This window comes from Lagenorhynchus albirostris, chromosome 2 (genome assembly GCF_949774975.1).
Source record: "Lagenorhynchus albirostris chromosome 2, mLagAlb1.1, whole genome shotgun sequence".
Lineage (NCBI taxonomy): Eukaryota > Metazoa > Chordata > Mammalia > Artiodactyla > Delphinidae > Lagenorhynchus > Lagenorhynchus albirostris.
Window position 1 is genome coordinate 89634004 of NC_083096.1, and position 17932 is coordinate 89651935.

Consider the following 17932-nt stretch of genomic DNA (forward strand, 5'->3'; position numbering starts at 1 on the left):
TTATAGTACTTTTAAGTTTTTAAAGTTCTTTCCCACCTATTACCTCATCAGCATCATGCCAATCCTATGAGGAAGATGGATAGGTATTAATATTCCTGTCTTACACCTAAGGACAAAAGCAAATTAAGACCAAGTTATTTGCCTAAAGTTACAAAGCTAGTCCTAATGGAGCCAATTCTGAAAACTAATTAACAACGCCGATTAGATCACAGCCCCTGGCTTTTCTTCTTTAATGATTTTCTAAAAGTATAATAAAAGCAACAATTACTTAAATGGACTGAAATAATTTGTGATATTTTTCAAATAATCTAGGCATATTAACATATGTGATGCTATGTTTGTTTGCAAAAAATTAGCTCCTTAGCACATAAACTTGCCTAATTGTAAAACTGGCTTTTTCCATGAGAAAAAAAAAAGCACACTGTGTATTAATATTTGATTTTAGATCTAATTTTTAAAAATCCAAACCTAGTTCCTCTGAGGACCTCATTATAAAACCAAAGCCCAATACTTATTAAAAGCCTTGAGTGTTTCTCTTAAAACAGAATCAACTTGTATACGGCTTTAAGACATATATACATATATATTTGCCTCATTTGGCTACTCTTTCACCACAAATATCTACCTAAGTGTCTCACATTTATCACCCATGGTCTTAACATGGGGACACAAATGAAAAACGACAAAAGTCCTTGTAATCACCTTTAAATCGGTCAGTTTAAAATTCATGTTTTAGGGCTTCCCTGGTGGCCCAGTGGTTGAGAGTCCGCCTGCCGATGCAGGGGACACGGGTTCGTGCCCCGGTCTGGGAGGATCCCACGTGCCGCAGAGCCGCTGGGCCCGTGAGCCACAGCCGCTGAGCCTGAGCGTCCAGAGCCTGTGCTCTGCAACGGGAGAGGCCACAACAGTGAGAGGTCCGCGTACCACAAAAAATAAATAAATAAAATAAAATACATGTTTTATTTCTATGAGAGGGAAGCTGGCATTACCTAGGATCACTGAGACAAATAAGACTATCATTTCTTTAAAAAGAAGAACTTACTCTCTGGTACATTCCAACGGAAGCTAACGTAACGTAAAAATCTACTTCTATCCAAAACGATGATCAGTAACAACCTAGTGACATTGTTTCAGGCATGCAGAGAATAAGACAGGGTGACCAACTGTCTGGCTTGCCTGGAAATCAGTGAGTTCCTGCGACCTATGACTCTCCGTTTTAAAAGCAGGACAAGCTGGCCACCCTTACTAAGGAGTAAAGACACATCTGGATGTCTGGATACTTGACAGCAGGCAGCTAGAGACTAAAGTTTTTTCTGTCCACATTTACCAACAGTCACAAATTCAATTTATTTTTACATCATTCAAGCTCCAGTGAACACATAGAAACAAAGAGGATACACAGTAGTACTTAAGGAAGGGAGGCATACAGTTTTAATGAAAATCTACTTTCAGGCATTAACTGACCAAGGACTTGTGAAGTGAAATTTTTAAAACTGAATTAACTTTCCCTATTGAAAAATTTCCAACTTTCGCTTTTACACTATTTTTACAAAACTAACAATTTGGGCCAAAATAAAGCCAAGATGTCCCACTCTTTGGTTGGTGTCAACCAACTTCAACATTCTCTTAGTAAGGAAAAGAGAAATCTATCCCTTAAGAGCAGTATTTCATGAGCAAGGAAATGATAGATAAGTTTTAAAGAACAAGAGCTAATATTACCTTCCTTCAATATCCCAACTAGTCAAAGTTTAGTATAAATTAATTTACAAACACCAACCTGTAGATCAGAGGAGTTTATCACACTTGATTAAACCATTTCAAGGCTAAATGCCCCAGCTGTGCAGCATAGTCCTCTGAAGCCATAGTAATAAGATAACTCACCAACTGCCAGGTGTCTTAGGTTCTACGATTAATGGGTGTCTGCCTGGATGAGAACACATGTATGTGCCCAACAGACGACCTCGTCCTGCTTGGCTAAGAGAGGAGAGAAGCTAAAAAACTAGTCAGTTGTACAGTACTTGTTTTATAATGGAAAGAATCAGACTTTGCCCCAGAGAAGAGACTTACAATTCATGCAGACTTTTTAAATGTCCTCTGTACATATTTTATATCACTTACCAGAAAACGACAATAAAGATCTAAGAGGATAAAAACCAATTTTATCACCCCAAAATGAGATATAAGTGAAAGTGAAAATTATCATATTGAGTTCACTGCTTCAAGAAATGTGAAGTCAGAGTCACGAGAAAAATAAATCCATATTTAAACCCTCCTATTACATTTAATGACTTGATGTCAGTTTCCACTCAAGTAAAAATCAGTAGTTCATATTTGCGTTCTAGTACACTAATGTATATATCCTTATGTGAAAACTGATACCATGCCACAGTTAATACGGGTTTATAAATATGGAGTTTAAAAGAAACTTACCCATTCCCTTTGTGCAGCTCTGACTTCCAACCCAGTTTCTATAGAAACAGAAGGACAAGTGCCAGTGCCAGAAGTCTGCCAATTAGAACTCATCTTTTAGTTGCTGAATAATAAAGCCATATCCCAAAGTCGGCTATAGGTTTTTGATTGTCAGTAGTTCCTAAAAAGAAACCCAGGAGGAAAAAAAGACATTTTAACCAATTACTATACTTAGAAATGTTCCCTCCTTTAAACTTGGCTATTAAAAAAAAATAAGAGGAGGTAGATCCAATACGATGTGTTAATTTTTTTTTTTAAATTAGGGCTTCAGATATCTCTAAACTTAAGGAGCAGCAAATAGAAGAAAAGGCGTCTCTGAAGGTTCAAAATAACTTTAAACCATTAATATTAAAGAAAAAAACACTCATGTATCACAGAAATAAAGTATTTTCAACCACCAAACCTTAAAGTTCAGATGAATTCATCCTTTTCGTGGAATGAATTTCCAGTAAGATTAATAACACTGCAGAGGGTAAACTTCATAAATGAAATTTGTCAGGAGAAATAAATGATACAGGTTAAGTCTCCACTAAAAAATAAAAAAGCACCTCTCATGTCTCAGGAGAAATCTATAAATCATAAAACCACCCTAGCAAAGTTTTCTAGAGACGCTGACATTGCTGTGCTTAATGAAAAATCCCTCTAAAACACATGCCAATTTAAAAATTAAAAAATGGTGGGATGAGAATAATCTGGCTGCAATTTTTTATTTGATATCAACATGGTTGCTTGGTTAATGTATTTTAGAATTTTTTATCATAAAAACTTATGCATTAAAAATAGCATTTCTGTATCTAAATTGATATCATGCAATTTACAGTATTTTCTGAACATTCACATTGGTCCATTCCCTTCAATATATACAAATCTTAATATTTATTATTTGTCACTGTGAACTTTAACATAATTAGATTCTTGTTGCTATGTGAGGAAAATCAGTTTATTAATGAAGTTATTATCATACAATTAAAAACAAAAGCAATTAGGAACCACTCCTCAGTCCTGTCCATAACCATCCCCTCCATAGAAAGCTCTGAACCTACCTCTACCAAATTTTCTAAATTATGGGGTACCTATCAGTACAGTGTCTCAAATATCCTCATCTGTATCTATAAAAAAAATAACATATTCTATCTCACAATGAAAAGAGTGGGCTAGAATAGAATAGGAGGGAGAGAAAAAAATAAAAGTGTAACAAAATAAGCAAGAACCAACCAACCAGGATAGACAACAATAACCCCTCCCCTATCTTGGTGGCAGAGACCCTCTGGTAATTCTCTGGTCACCAGAAGCTCACTACCTATGAACTCTTGTTCTTACTTTTCTTATTGAAATATTTTTTTAAATCTTTAAAGTAAATGTCATTGACTAATGCACAAATCTGAGAATCTTATGCATGAGGGATAAGATTCTAATCACCCATTTTTATTACAAAGGACATTTATATATCTGCATCTTAATAAGTACTTCTCAAACCTTCCAGTACAGAGGAATCACCTAGGGATCTGAGTCCATTCAGTGGGTCTGTGTGAGGCCTTGCAATTCTACATTTCTTAACAAGCTTCTAAGTGATGCTATTACAACTGGTCTGAGGGCCACACTTTCAACAGCAGAAATTCTAGAAGACTAAACAATATACATACTCTACTGAACCCAAATTATACTCTGAAAGTTTTTCGCTTTGATGTTCCAACAGTTTTTAAGAGGCTGATTGTGCGTGTGTTGGTCCGTATGTTTAAGATTTGTCTCTAGGGCAGTGGTTCTCAACCCTGGCTACATACTAGAATCACGTGGGCACTTAAAACAACAGTGGGGCCTTGGCAGAGCCCCACTGTACCTAGATCAATTTAAATAATCTACGAGAGACTCCCAGCTATTGGTACTGAAAAGTTCCTCGGGTGATTTTAATGCATAGCCAGGTTTGAGACCTCTGCTACAAAATGCAGAAAAATTCTAAAGAGTGTATTTATTGAAGTGTTTCTCTATAAAAGAATATACACAAACGATATGCTTATCTTGGGAGCAAGGTAAAACTACTGACAGTCAATTTCTATATGCTAAAATACAATTTTATCAAACAACACTTTTCTCAATATGCCTTAAAAATATGTAATAAAAATATATATGTATATGGTGCCTCAAAGTGTTAATTTTACCTGTAATAATATTTCTACCCTGAACATAGATGCAATAACAAGCTTATGCATGACAGCTTTTTATTAAGCCCCTTGCTTGGGTAAAAGGAAAATCTGCTGGTTACGTGAGAAAGGTCAGATACTAATTCACTACTTTAAAACTGTATACACACATGTAACTGGCTTGCATAGGATGACAGCCATTCCACAAAAACCCTCTAAATTGATTTTTAGTATTGAAGTTTGGTTTGATACCACTAGAAAAATTACAAGTTATGAAATACAGAAAACATGGTCAGTGTGTTATAGCAGAAACTATATGTGACTATAGTGTAAACTGTCATGACAGTTTGCTGAAAGCAGAAAGAATAAAAAATGACATGTTGAGAAAATGAGGATGTACAAGGAGGAAGAACTCAGGGTAGTCAACAATTATGAGCCTGAAGAAGAAATAAAATCTCTATTACAGTATTTAAATAAAAGAACACTGCTTATCTCTGAGCAAGAACATATTCACCGTCTTGCAGAGAATTTGAAATGTTCATTTATCTTTGATGTGTAAATGGTTGAAAGATTTCCTGTTTTGAATTACTCATACTGTTTGTCTTCAATTTCTGTAGCTAATTAATTAATTCTTCAAATATCTGGGTACCTATTATATACGAGGCAGTATTCTAGATCTTGGGAATAATTGAAAGAAATCTGAAAGACATTTATTTGTTACTTCCCTGAGACACGTAGTCAAATCTTGATCAAATCACTTCATCCCCCTGCTTAAAACCTCCAATGGCTTTCCATTGCATTCAGCTTTAGAATACAATCTAAACCCTTTGTTCTTGGCAACAAGGCCCTAACTTAGTTTACTACCTACCTCCCTTCTTTCATCAGAATATGAGCTCCATGAGACATAAGGAGCTGTTTTCCTCACCAATGTACTCCCAAGACCTAGAGTACTACCTGATACATAACAGGTACCTAAATATTTGAAGAATTAAATAATTAGCTACACCAATCAAAGACAAACCAAGTATTGATAATTCAAAATGGGAAATCTTTCAACCATTTACAAGTCAAAGATACACTCAACTTTACCTATAATTCCATTGTATCTCAATCCTATTAGTAACCTAGTTAGGAGGTAGTAAAGTGATGGTTCATTGATGGAAAACAACTTACGTTGTGTACACACACACATACTCACTCAATCCTACAATTGCTTTCAATTTCAAGATAGACTACAATCACATTATTTTTTAGATTAACTGAAAACTCAAGGATACTTCAATCAGTTTCTGGCTATGTACCCCTCAGCCAAGTCATAAAACTTTTCTGGTACCCCTTTAGCATTCATAAACTCAACAGCAACGCTTCTTCACAGACAGTTATAAGGTAAAATTAAATACTAAGCTAGATTGAATTCCTGGGAGATATAATTACATGACTATAAAACAACTACTTAAGTGACAATTTTAAGTAATAAATTCCACGGCATTTGCAGTTTCATTCTGCTTGTCTCCTCAATAGCTCTGAATTTATCTTCTGGAAGCTCCTCTCAGCTTCAGAATCTGAACACTATTCTGGCTCTCCTACCTGAGCCTCTTTTCTAGCACCATCTTCCCTTCCCATGCCTTAAATATGACATTACCCCAAGTTCATAACTTCAACACTCTACTCTCTGTGGGTTAGTGTTGCTCAACCCATGGCCACTGACCACAGACTACATCAGAATTACCCGGAGGGCTTGCAAAAGAACAAAGACTCCTGGGCCATGTTGGCCCTAACAAAGCCCAGAATTTCTGGGGTTGGAGCCAAGGGCCTGTATGTTTCCCAAGAACCTCAAATGCTGATACACTATAGTATGAAATACACTATCCAGACATTTTCTCCAGTTTGCAGCTTTAATCCCATCCCAGCCGCTGGAAAAAAAGTGAGGAATGACAGTACAGTGACCAAGAGCCCTAGCTAGAACAAAAGCCTGGTTAGAACCCTGGCTCTATCACTTACTAGCTGTCAGATTATGGTCTGTGGTGAAAAGTGGATGAGACCATGTTTGTTGAGGACTTGGCAGAATGCTATTTAATAAGTGACTGCTATTAGTATTGTTGCTTTACATCAGCACCCCTCAACTGATTATCCATCCTCACTCCCCACCTGCCTGTAACTGGCTTGCCTTTCAGGACTCCCTATTTTGTTGACCCAACTACATTACCAGTTTTCTAGGCTCAGCCTGCATCTTTTCCATGTATCAACTTCTATTATTATTCATGCTTCTTGGCCTGACATCTCAATCCCAACCTCCCTCCACCATTCTATATCCTTCTCTAACTAACAAATTATTTTGTAAAGCCTTTCTTGACCACCCCAGCTTAAAGTTCATATACTCAATCATATACCCATATGGCCAATAAAAATTCAATTAATCAAATTTGACCTGTGACATCTCTCATAGTTGTCTTAAACTATGAACTTTTTCCCCCTGATATTTAACTATTTACCTGTTTATATCTAGTTTCTCCAATTAGAGTACAAGTTGCTGACAGGGGTAGACACTATTTGATACTTTGTTCTACATACTCAGCATCTTAGTTCTTAACATACAGCCAGCATTTAATTTATACAGGAACCCTACCTGAATGCTTAATATCACAGCATTTGGGTACAGAAGCATGCTAAGTAATTTTACCTCAAAATCAAAATCTCTTTTTGGTTGCTTCTTAGCAACAATCTTGTCTGAGGTTTGAAGGAATTTTGTTACTCAATAAACTCCTCTGCTTAGAACGTATAACTAGGTTATAATCCAAGTTTTTAAGTAAAAATCCTATTTTAACCAGGAAAGCTTAAAAAGAGCAAACTTGAATGGGAAATGGTGGTGATGGTCAGATAAGCCATAACCATATATCCTATTGCAAAGAAGAAAAATAGATGCTGTACAAGCCATAAGCACTAAATTTATTGCCTCAGATAAACAGCTTGTAAATAATAATGTGCCTTAAGCTACTGAAGTGGCAATTTATAAAATCTAGGTTGTTTTACTAAACTCAGGGTAATCCCCATTTTCAATTTTAATACAACCAGACTTTTCAAAATGAGCACAAGTCAACTCAGGGGTGTTCTTGGAACTATTTCCTTTATAGGAGAACCCTAAATTTAGATCATACAAAAGACACTGGAAAAACCACACATATAATTCCAAAGGGCACTTTCCAATTTATAAAACCAGAACTCTAGATCTAATACTCAACCCAATTAATATTTTTTCTTCATGGTACAGCTGGAAATAAAATGATTTCATGAGTAGTTTCAAAAAACTGTGTATCCTTCCATTTTGCATGACATGGTTTCAGATACAAATAAACAAATGCACTGTCTGCAACATTTTTTCTTCTTCTTGAAAGATGAAGCCTGAGATCTTAGAAAGATACCAAACATGGAGAAATATGTAGAGTGTAACAAAATCTTCCTCAAATTGCCAGTGATTTTAAATATTTTTTTACTAATTGTAAAAACTACTTAACGGGCTTTCAGTAGTCAGAGAAAGAAAACACACTGGAAATTAACATTTCCAACAGGAATAAACTGTTTAAAGAAATGTACATGAGAGATCATTTACCAACTCATGTTTTAAAAACTGTTGAAAATGACATACTGAGAACCTAAAAACCATCGCACTTCACTTTTCCCCTCTGGAAAGAGATGAAAGATAAAAATCTCATGAAAAAGAAAAATTCTCTTCAAAATATTTGATCCCATTTAAAATAAAGCAAGGAAACCTAAGTTGTATTATACATTCAAGAAGTTGTGCTTGTATTAAGCGGCCAAAGCCTCACACTTGATTAATGTTGGAGGGAGGGGCTAGAAGGGCTCAGAAGGCTGGCAGGGCTAAATGGACAATGAAAATGGTTAAGCGCTAGATCTTCCTCAACACTGCCCATTCACCTCCTAAAGTTCGTTGTAGCTACCTAATTTTATAATTAAATAAATCTCCCTGTGGAAAAAGAAAAAAATTAACTATTTTGGCTAAGTTATCTGTCATTCCCAGTCTGATAATACACTTTTTTGCTATACATACTAAAATATTCTTAACTTGGAGGTTTAGAAATCAGTGTTTGTAATAAGCAACATTTTTACACCAGCTGAGTTCTTCCAGCACCATTAAATCACCACTAAGGGTGAAGGCTATGGCTAAAAGAAAACGTCAATTTTTTGTAGATCCAAATCCATAACCAGGATTTTAATACTTTGGCTCTCACATTAAAATAATTTTTTCAAACGTTAAAACAAATTTTAAAACTTAAAACTCAAAATACCAAGTAGAACAAAAGTTCTGGCCTGCAACTTTGTTAATACAACACTTTGGTGAGGGGAGGAAGCTAGTAACAGCAGCAGAGTACCTAAAGACTTCCAATCAGAGAAACATACCCCAAAACATTAAAAGCCCTCACCCTAATAATTATAATGCATTTTGACCTCTAAAAACCCTCTTACCTGTTTACAAGAGTTTATACAGCTGTTTGCCACTGGAACACCACCTTGCAGAGTATAAGCGTGGCATCCTTTGTTGATAATCACCTGTTGCCTAAGTAATCATCATCCCGCATGGAGACAGACAGCACTAGGCCTCTTCCATCCGAGGTTAAAATTCAAAACAAGCCCAACAAGCCTGCATTTCAAGGTGGTCTTCGTCTGCAACTAGTTAAGTTTAAAACTGGCAAACAACAATGGTGTCTGAAGCCAATGGTGCAGCACTGCTGGCTTCCTCTTGAACTCCAGCGTTGTCACTGTGCACCGAAGTCTCCTGCTGCAAACAGGGGAGTTGTTCTCCTGTACTGGAAACAGCTTCCAAAGCTCAGGAGCCCCTGTACAGGATAATGCAGGAACTAAAGGCAAACACTTTTTCCTCCTTAAGGATGCCTCCATTTTTTCCTCACAATCTGTACTACCAACCGAAGTGACTGGGCCTGAGTGTGCGTTCGTACCTATGAAACCGTCACGGTGCATGCACATCCAAGGCATGTGGAACCACAGGTCAAATAAGGCACAGATACCAAGTAACGGTTCTAATTACAAACGCTAGCTCTCAGGAACTCTTCATCCATTCAGAACTAAACCCATCACTGCATAACTCTGGTAAGAAGCCCCTGAAGATGGAGGAGCTCCTCAAATGTGTCAGGAAAGGCTTTATTAACATCATCATTAACATTTAAAAAGCAAGCGGAGCATTTCTCCTTCTTTTGGCAATTTGGTGCAAATGTTAAGAGCAAGATAAAGCAATTTCAAACTTTTCTTCAAATTAAAAATGAAACTAAGGCCAAACGTGATGGGTGAACAAAATAAATCAAAACTTAAATTTCAGCAACTCCGGCTCTTCAAACCAGCAAAGCCCCCGACTCGTGCACTGTGGTGAGGCTTACGGTGCTTGCCCCGGCTTCTTGCGTGCCAGCAAACAGCACCATTTCCTCATCAAGTTGAGGACTGAGAAGCAAACGATCCCCTTCACTGCAAACAAAGGGGGTCACAGTAACACTAGTGATCCTTCAGAATTGACACACTGTGATAGTCAAAATGATGGTCTCCCTGCTTCTTGCTCAAGACATACAAGATCTGAGCAGCAGCAAGTACCCCCTCAGCTGCAAACAAAGGGGTCAAAGGTTTGCCGTCAATTCACTTCCAGGCAGAAAAACATTTTCCTCAAAAGAAACAATTTATTTAGAATAAAACAAAAGCAGCTCAACTGTGAGCGCACGTTTGAGTGACAGCTACTTTTAAGCTGTGTGAGCCATAAAAAGGGTTTTTCTTTTCCAGAAATCTTGTGTACACAGCACAAAGCAAGGTCATTTTTTTTCCACTTAAAACACCGGCATTGGCATCACAATAGCAGATACACAACTTTAAGCTGCCATTTTAGTAAAATGCACAAATACTAAACAGATTAGCTTTCTTCCATCAAGAGGCCCATGTAAACTCCACATAAGCCACAACTTCTCTTCAAAAAGGTCCATTAGAGCTTTGAATTCCGTATCTTCATCCGTTGTTCACCAGTTTTGCTTGCGAGGGGGGGGAGGGGAAAAAGGTTATTCAGTACAAACGTTTACAATATTAAAAATATATATATTTCCCCTATGCCATTATAGCTAAACATAACATTAACAAGACCTTCCTGGATAGTCCACCTTGACTTCAAAAAGCACCAATAATACCCACTGGCACAAACCTTGAAATGAATTTACTGTATGAATAGACAACAAGTAGAACAATAGGGTGGATTTTTTTTTAAAGACTGCAATTAAGTGAGGATTATAGGACTGAAAATATCCTTGGTACTCATGTAACTGAGTAAAACATATCAGAAAAAAGCAAGTTTACAATCAATTTATAATCAATATATTCTAAATATAACTTAAAAAATGAAACTATAAAAAGGTGGAGTTTAGTCAAACTTTTACCCCCTCTATTTTCATTCTGTAATTTATATGGAGCAATACAGACCTACTCCATTACTGTACAAAGGGGTCAAGATACAAAGCCTTTTAAAAATCCACCTTCATCTGTGTTACCAAAGACAGCAGCTGTTATTTTCTTTTAAGAAAACCCTCATACAAACAATCGCTAAACAGCCAAAGAACACTGTAGGACTTTTACTTTCCAACTCTGTTTACATCATACATGTAAAACTCTTCATTAAGCTAGACAGTTCACCGTGGTTACCTGAAATCATTTTCTCCCTTTAGGCACATCACTAAAACCAGAATGTTAAGAGGGTCAGCTCCATTACTCTTCTTGTTCTCATACCTAACTCCTATCTCCAAACCAAACACTGTGGCAGAGACAGAAAAAAAATGTCCAGAAATTCTCTCCAAAAATTTTTTCACAAAAAAGGTCATTAAGGCCCTCTTCTCAACAAGATTTCCTAGTTCTGTTACCACAGTTTTTGGTGAGTGGGTCCTATAGGGAACCAAACTGCAGTTCAAGCTGTATCTGCAAATGAGCAATTTCACTGTCTGAAGAAAGTGGATTTAAAATCAAAAAGACAAAAAACAACACAAAAATTGTCAGTGAAAACCTGCTCATAAAATAGTTTTTAAATAAACCTAAACAAGTGTTTGACTCAGAAAGCAACACCCAACTTACTTGTACTATTGTACCTCAAATGATCTGAGTTAAGAAGGTCCAGAGTATATATATTACCTTCAAAATGTGACAAGAGCTTACACCAGCCAGAGGATGGACATTTTAAGATATAATCCTTAAAGGGAAAACTCTATCTACTCTCAGGTGAGAGTCAAAATATACATCTTAAACCAGGAATTTAAATTTTTTGCGTGGAAAACTCTTTATAGGAATACCAGTTATAACCAACAAAATAATATAAAAAAATTGGCTAGGAGCTGAATGATTAATTTTTCATAAACTTTGAAGTTGTGATTAAAAATCTAAATTAGCTTGATGGTTTATTTTTTTTACCAGTAATACTTAATAAGTCATTTAATGATATCCTGAAGAAATTCTTTCCATTCATTTGAACTGAGTTCCAAAAAAATCAATTAAACAAATACATTTTTTTTTAAGTAAAAGAAACAATTGGCTGTCACAAAGAACATCCAATGTTGAGATTATGAAATTCTGGCTAATGAGAATTAGAACCAGATAGTTTTAGACATTTGTTTTCATTACACTCTGAAGTTTTAAGTAGTTTACCAATATTATGAACCTGCACAACAGAACGAGCAACACAAATTAAGAGATTCATCTGAATGATGGCACTCTGCAGGTACACACTAAACTAAACATAGTTAAAATACATACATTTAGAAATGGTATCAAGCCATTGTTTCAAAAACATTGAAGCACAAACTGCCCAGATCTAACAAAAGCCACAATGTCAGATTAAGGTTCAAACAAACATGGAGCAAAACCCACAGTTCTCTGCTCTTCGGTAAGCTGTCACATCAACTTAAAAAAAAAACAAAAACCACACACACTTTGGATTAGAGTAAAATTAGATGTCATGGACTTCACTCCCTAAAAGAGTAAAATTATTTGTCCAGCCATCTTATCAAAAGATATTCAAAAGTTAATGGTTAGTGAGATTATTTAAACTGGAAAAAATGTATCTAGCCACAAATTGTACTTTGACCCCACTTATGCACAGACTGCACACTTGCATAAGTTTCTGAACAGGTGTCTACTCCACATTAGCATGTCAAGCAAAGCCTTTTAAAAGCAAAAAGGACCAAAAGTCTTAATTGTAGGATTTCAGGTATTTTCCCTACAGGCACACCAAGGACCTTTGTGCTCAGAGCCTAGTATCTTCCTTCTCTCAAAATGGCTAGTTTTTCCAGTTTAAAAACAAAAAATACAAAAACTTCCAAACTTAAAAAGAAAATTTACAAATGCATAGTGAAAACCAAAAAGGATGACACAGAGTGATGAGGCTTTCATGCTGACATGCATTAGACACCTGTCATAACGGACAATTAAAAATTACATGACATTTCCCTGGGTTATTATTGGTGCTATTTCAAAACTATCAGCTTTGATAACAGAAAGAAAACAGTTGGGTTCTGCCAGGCTTTCAAGAAGTCACTTACACAGACTAGAAACACGACCATGATCCAAAGGTCCTCAAGTTTCTAATCATAATTAAATATCAAAGGCCTTAGCTAAAGTCCTCAACATTTAAATCACAGGGGAAAATATACCTACAAATGACCTGAGAAACTAGGGGTGGGGGTGATGGGGGTAGATGAAAAAAAAAGACAAACAAGGAAAACACCCATTACTGTTAAGCAGCAAAAACCCTTGTTAAGAACCAGAAGTTGATATAATCTTCAGTTTTGGAAAAAAACTGTCAGGATGGGCTAAATTATTTTGTATTCATTCCAGGTGTCTGAGAAAATAAACCACTAAAAAAGAGTTTTCCTAAACTGACATTTCAATTTTCTGTGGTTGGACACCAGTGAAAATATAAACACAAAATTTCAAAGATATTTAAAGTATTTTCAATAATGTAATGTCATTGCTAGCGTTTAAATATGAAAATAAAAATACAAGCAAAATTTGGAGAGTATGTCAAAGGCATTTCACGATGACATATGGCTGATTAATGCCCACTGAAACAAAAGATGACTTATGAGCCTGCAGACAACTCTTCTTTCTATTATTGAAATCAGAAATTTGAATGGATACAAAAATAAAAACTCATCTCTGATGAAAAACACAAGTTTTGAAATATGCACAATTAAATTAGAACTGTACCTGCTACATCTCTCTGAAAAAGTCAGTGAAACCACCACCACACACCAACAACTGACCAAAGAATTCTGATTTTAAAAGCACCTACTCACTTCCTGCATACTAGTGTAAGCATAAGACATATGTGGTTTGTAACATACTCCTCAATTTTTACTGAACAGTTACTGCTACAAACCAAAAGTGCATATACAGGATACAGAACTCAAGAGCCAATGATAAAAATGTGTATGTTAAAGCAAACTCTCTGGGAATAAACCACGTATTTTAAGAGAAATACTCAAATACCTGAATAAAATAATCACAATGCTATATGATTTACCAGCTTATACTAATGAGATTCTTGATCAAATTTCAGCCACACAAACATTTCTGGTACAGGAATTATTTACCTACATACCAATCAAGCCATTTTCAGGTGTATATTATCATCTTTATATAGTCAGTGGGCTCTTTGTTTTCCAAATTGACTTTTCAAATTTCTGGTTTTGTAACTTGGAGGATTTTTTTAAGCTTAAGCTTAAAAAAGAAAAAACTGCAGAAAAAGAGGGAAAAAGTTACTCATAAGAGTGGGAACTCCTAATTAAAGTAAATCCATTTGCCTGCTACCTTTAGGGCATCCCTTTCACTTAAAATAATAGCTAAACTCTCCTGACTTCTATTTTAAAGAGGTTTACAAAAATATAAAAAAGAAGAAAGCTACAACTAAACAACTAATTAAAAAGAAAATTTCATCCAATGCTGTATCCCATCACACATCACAAAACAGGAACCATGTCAAAGTACTAAATACAAGTTACATATGGACTTTAAGACGCACCACGGACAATGATCATGACCAGGTAATCTTCTTCAGATTTGGCCAGTGCCTTGGCAGGGGAATCCAGGAACTGCTGGGAGAACTCACAGGGTGGGAAGGCATGAAGGACTCCGGTGTTTTCCTTGTCTTTGTTGCCCCCCACAGGGAGGCTGATCACCCCGGCGGCCTGCTTTTGCTTTAAATAGGACACGAGGTTCCTAAGTGGCCTCTGAGTAGAGGTGGCAGTGTCTGAGGTGGCCGAAGAAGAGGAGGACCTGCTATCAGAACTTCCAGGCACAGCCAGAAGAATAGCATAACCATTGGGCCCTGCCACTTTGATGCGTCGAGTTACTTCATCCAACTTGGGCTGGTCCAAACGAAGACGCTGAGTGATTTTGAGCTGGGCCACTTTGCCTCCAGTTGAGCCCTCCACAAGAAGACTACTAGCCACCTGGAGGTCACCCTGCAACAGATGCATGTTGGAAGGAAAGTTGCTGTTCTTCAACAGAAGCATGCCCTGCCAGGCCAAACAGAGTTTGGGAGAGGCTGCTGCTGCAGGGGCTGTCCCACCATCCTGTTTCTGGGAAGGGGACTTCAGCTTCGATGAAGCAGTGCTGGTGCTGGGTGCACTCCCATCAGACCGGTCTTCTTTTTTCAGAGGGCTTTTTCCCTCAGTGGAAGCAGCTGTCCGGTGCTTCCTATCCCGTTCAGCTGATGCAGAGTTTTTACGGTCTCGCTTGTCACCCTGGCTCTTCTCCAAACTACCTCGTCGGTCTCTGATTGGAGAGGGCCTTTCCAAGAGAAGACGGGAAGATCGATCATTGTCACTGTTGTAGCGATCCCGGCTACTGCTCAATTCTGGACTGCGGTCAGGAGAAGGTGCACAATGACGTTTTCGTGGACGGTCACTCTCCGGGGACCTATCCAGATGCCGTCCCCCGCTCTCCTCAGGCAGCCTTCGCTTCCTAGGTTGGTCTCTGCTGCTGGGCAGATCTCGATCACCTCTGTCCCGGTCCAAGGACCAGCCATCCCGCCTGCGATCCAAGCTATCCAGTGGCTCATAAGCAGGCACAGCAGTAGCTGCAGTCCGAGTGCTGCGTTCACGAACTGGGGGCAGCGGTGGCACCCAATCGGAGTCAGGATAAAGGTCCCTATCACGATCTCTGTATAGTAACGGTGGTGTCCTGTCCCGAGCACCCCTCAAAGGGTCAGGTGCCCGGTGTCCAAAAGCATCTGTTACCAGTTCATAATGAGTTAAGGGCAGAGGCTGCAGATATTGCTGCTGGTAACGATGTTCTGTGTCTGCAAAGTCTACTCTAAGGCGACGATCTGGGCCACCAAGTGGGAAGCCCCGCATATGGGTCCAGGCAGCATGAGCTGCATCCAGGCTTTCGTACTGGATATACGCCCAACTATCACCTTTGCGGTAGTCAATGGTGCGTATGGTGCCAAATCGGTCAAACTCCCGTGCCAGGGCAGCAAGAGGCACCCAAGGACCCAGGCCACCTACCCAGAGGCGGGTGGTGGGTGTAGCTTTGCCATAACCAATTTTTATAGGATTCCGAATTATAATTTTGCCAGACATTGCTAGTTTGGCCCGGTGAGACATGTCTAGGTTCTCAAATTTGAGAAAGCCATAGGTACTGGTCTGGCCCCGAGAAGGCCTCTTGATATCTACTTCTGTGATGACTCCGAAACGGTCAAAAGCCCTTCTTAGATCACTCTCTGTCACAGTGATGTCTAGGTTGCCCAAGAAAAGCGTCCGGTTAGCGCGCTGATCATCCTCGGGTGAGATCTCATCCACTTCTCTGAAAGGAGCAGCACCTGCTCCAGCTCCCACCCTTGGCTCCAGACTGTAGGCTGGGCGTACTCTCTCATAGAACGAGTAGTCTCGCTCCCTCTCCAGGTCTCGGGGCAATGGTGGCGGAGGTGGAGGGGGCAGGCGGCCAAGAGCCAACTGCTGCAACCGGTAGTCTCTGTATCCCAAGGCTGCGCCACCAGGGGAAAGTGATCTCTGGCCTCCACCACCTCCTCCAGGGGGGTGCCGGTGACCACCTACAGAGGACCCGACAACACTGGCTGATGGAGGATAAGAATCTTTGTCTAAAGGGGAGCGGCTGCGGCGCCGGCTCACATACACAGCTTCTATCTTCAGGGGCCGGTCATAGAGCACTAGACGGCCTCTGGCATGCTTGGCCGCCCGCGCGTCCTCTGGCCGCCGGAAGTTCACAAAGGCTACTCGCTCATCCCCGCTGCCAGAACCCGAGAGATGACTGATTTTGACACTTACATCACCGAAGCGTTTGAACTCGTGAAACAGTCCGTCCTCCACCGCTTCGTCACTCAGCTGAGACCCCAACTCGCTTATCTTCAATGTCTTGTATTCCCCGCCGTCCCCGCCGCCAGGAGCTGAAGAGGCGGCCCCAGAGGAACGTGACTCCCCGCCTCCACCCCGGGAGCTGCTGCGCGACTCGCCCCCGCCCGAGGAATTTTTGGTGCTTGGGGAGCTGTAACTATGCAAGCGGCTACTGGAGCTGCCCCCACCGGTGTCGTACTCGCGGCTACCACCTCGGCTGCTAGACTTGTCCAGATGAAGGCTGCGCCGCGACCCGCCGCCGCCGTCGGTCTTTCCACTGCTGCTCCCATTGCTGCCACCAGAGCCCCCTAACTTCTTGCTCCGCTCCCCGCGGGGAGTCGAGTCCTCACCACCACGGGAGCGTTTCGGCTTGACTGGGGAGCGCTCTTTTCCCTTCATTGTAGCGGGTCGTCGGAGGTCTTCTCCGCGAAACTGACTAACCCGCCGCCCCGCGCTCGTTTCACACAGCGGAACCGCACGCCGCCATCTTGGACTCCGCCGCGGCAGAGGTTCCCGCCCCGCAGTCTTCATTGGTCAATTAGCTCCTCTCTTCTACAGTCTCATTGGGAAAACTATTTGTCTGTCTTTACATCTCCCCGCGCTCCGGGAAGGCGCCCGCCCGACCACTGTTATTGGGTTCCCAACGCCCTAGTCAGAGTACCTCATTGGTTCTAGTCGTTGTCCGTCTTAACGGTTCCTCGCGCCAGACTGTAGCTCCGCCCCCCGCACTCTATGGTCACCTGACCCGAAGTCTGGAGGCGTTGATTGGACAAAAAGTCTGCCCTGTAACGGTACTTCTTGCGCGGTGAAAGCGGTGATCCCACCTCCTCATCCCTTTCATTGGTTTACGACCCCGTCCTTTAGCCTACTATTTGGGAAGTCGGGCCATATGTCTAGCATTTTTTTCTGAGAGGCCGGGTCACT

General features: G+C 39.7%; 1 protein-coding gene across 1 annotated transcript; it reads right to left on the bottom strand.

Annotated features, from left to right (window-relative positions):
- Positions 1-10286: 10286 nt before the first annotated feature.
- Positions 10287-17539, bottom strand: RBM15 (RNA binding motif protein 15). The gene is made up of 2 exons (XM_060139394.1): positions 14674-17539; positions 10287-10648 (listed from the first exon to the last, which is right to left on the bottom strand). Exons 1-2 carry the CDS (start codon positions 17537-17539, stop codon positions 10626-10628), a joined length of 2889 nt encoding a protein of 962 aa, XP_059995377.1. The 3' UTR covers positions 10287-10625.
- Positions 17540-17932: the final 393 nt, after the last annotated feature.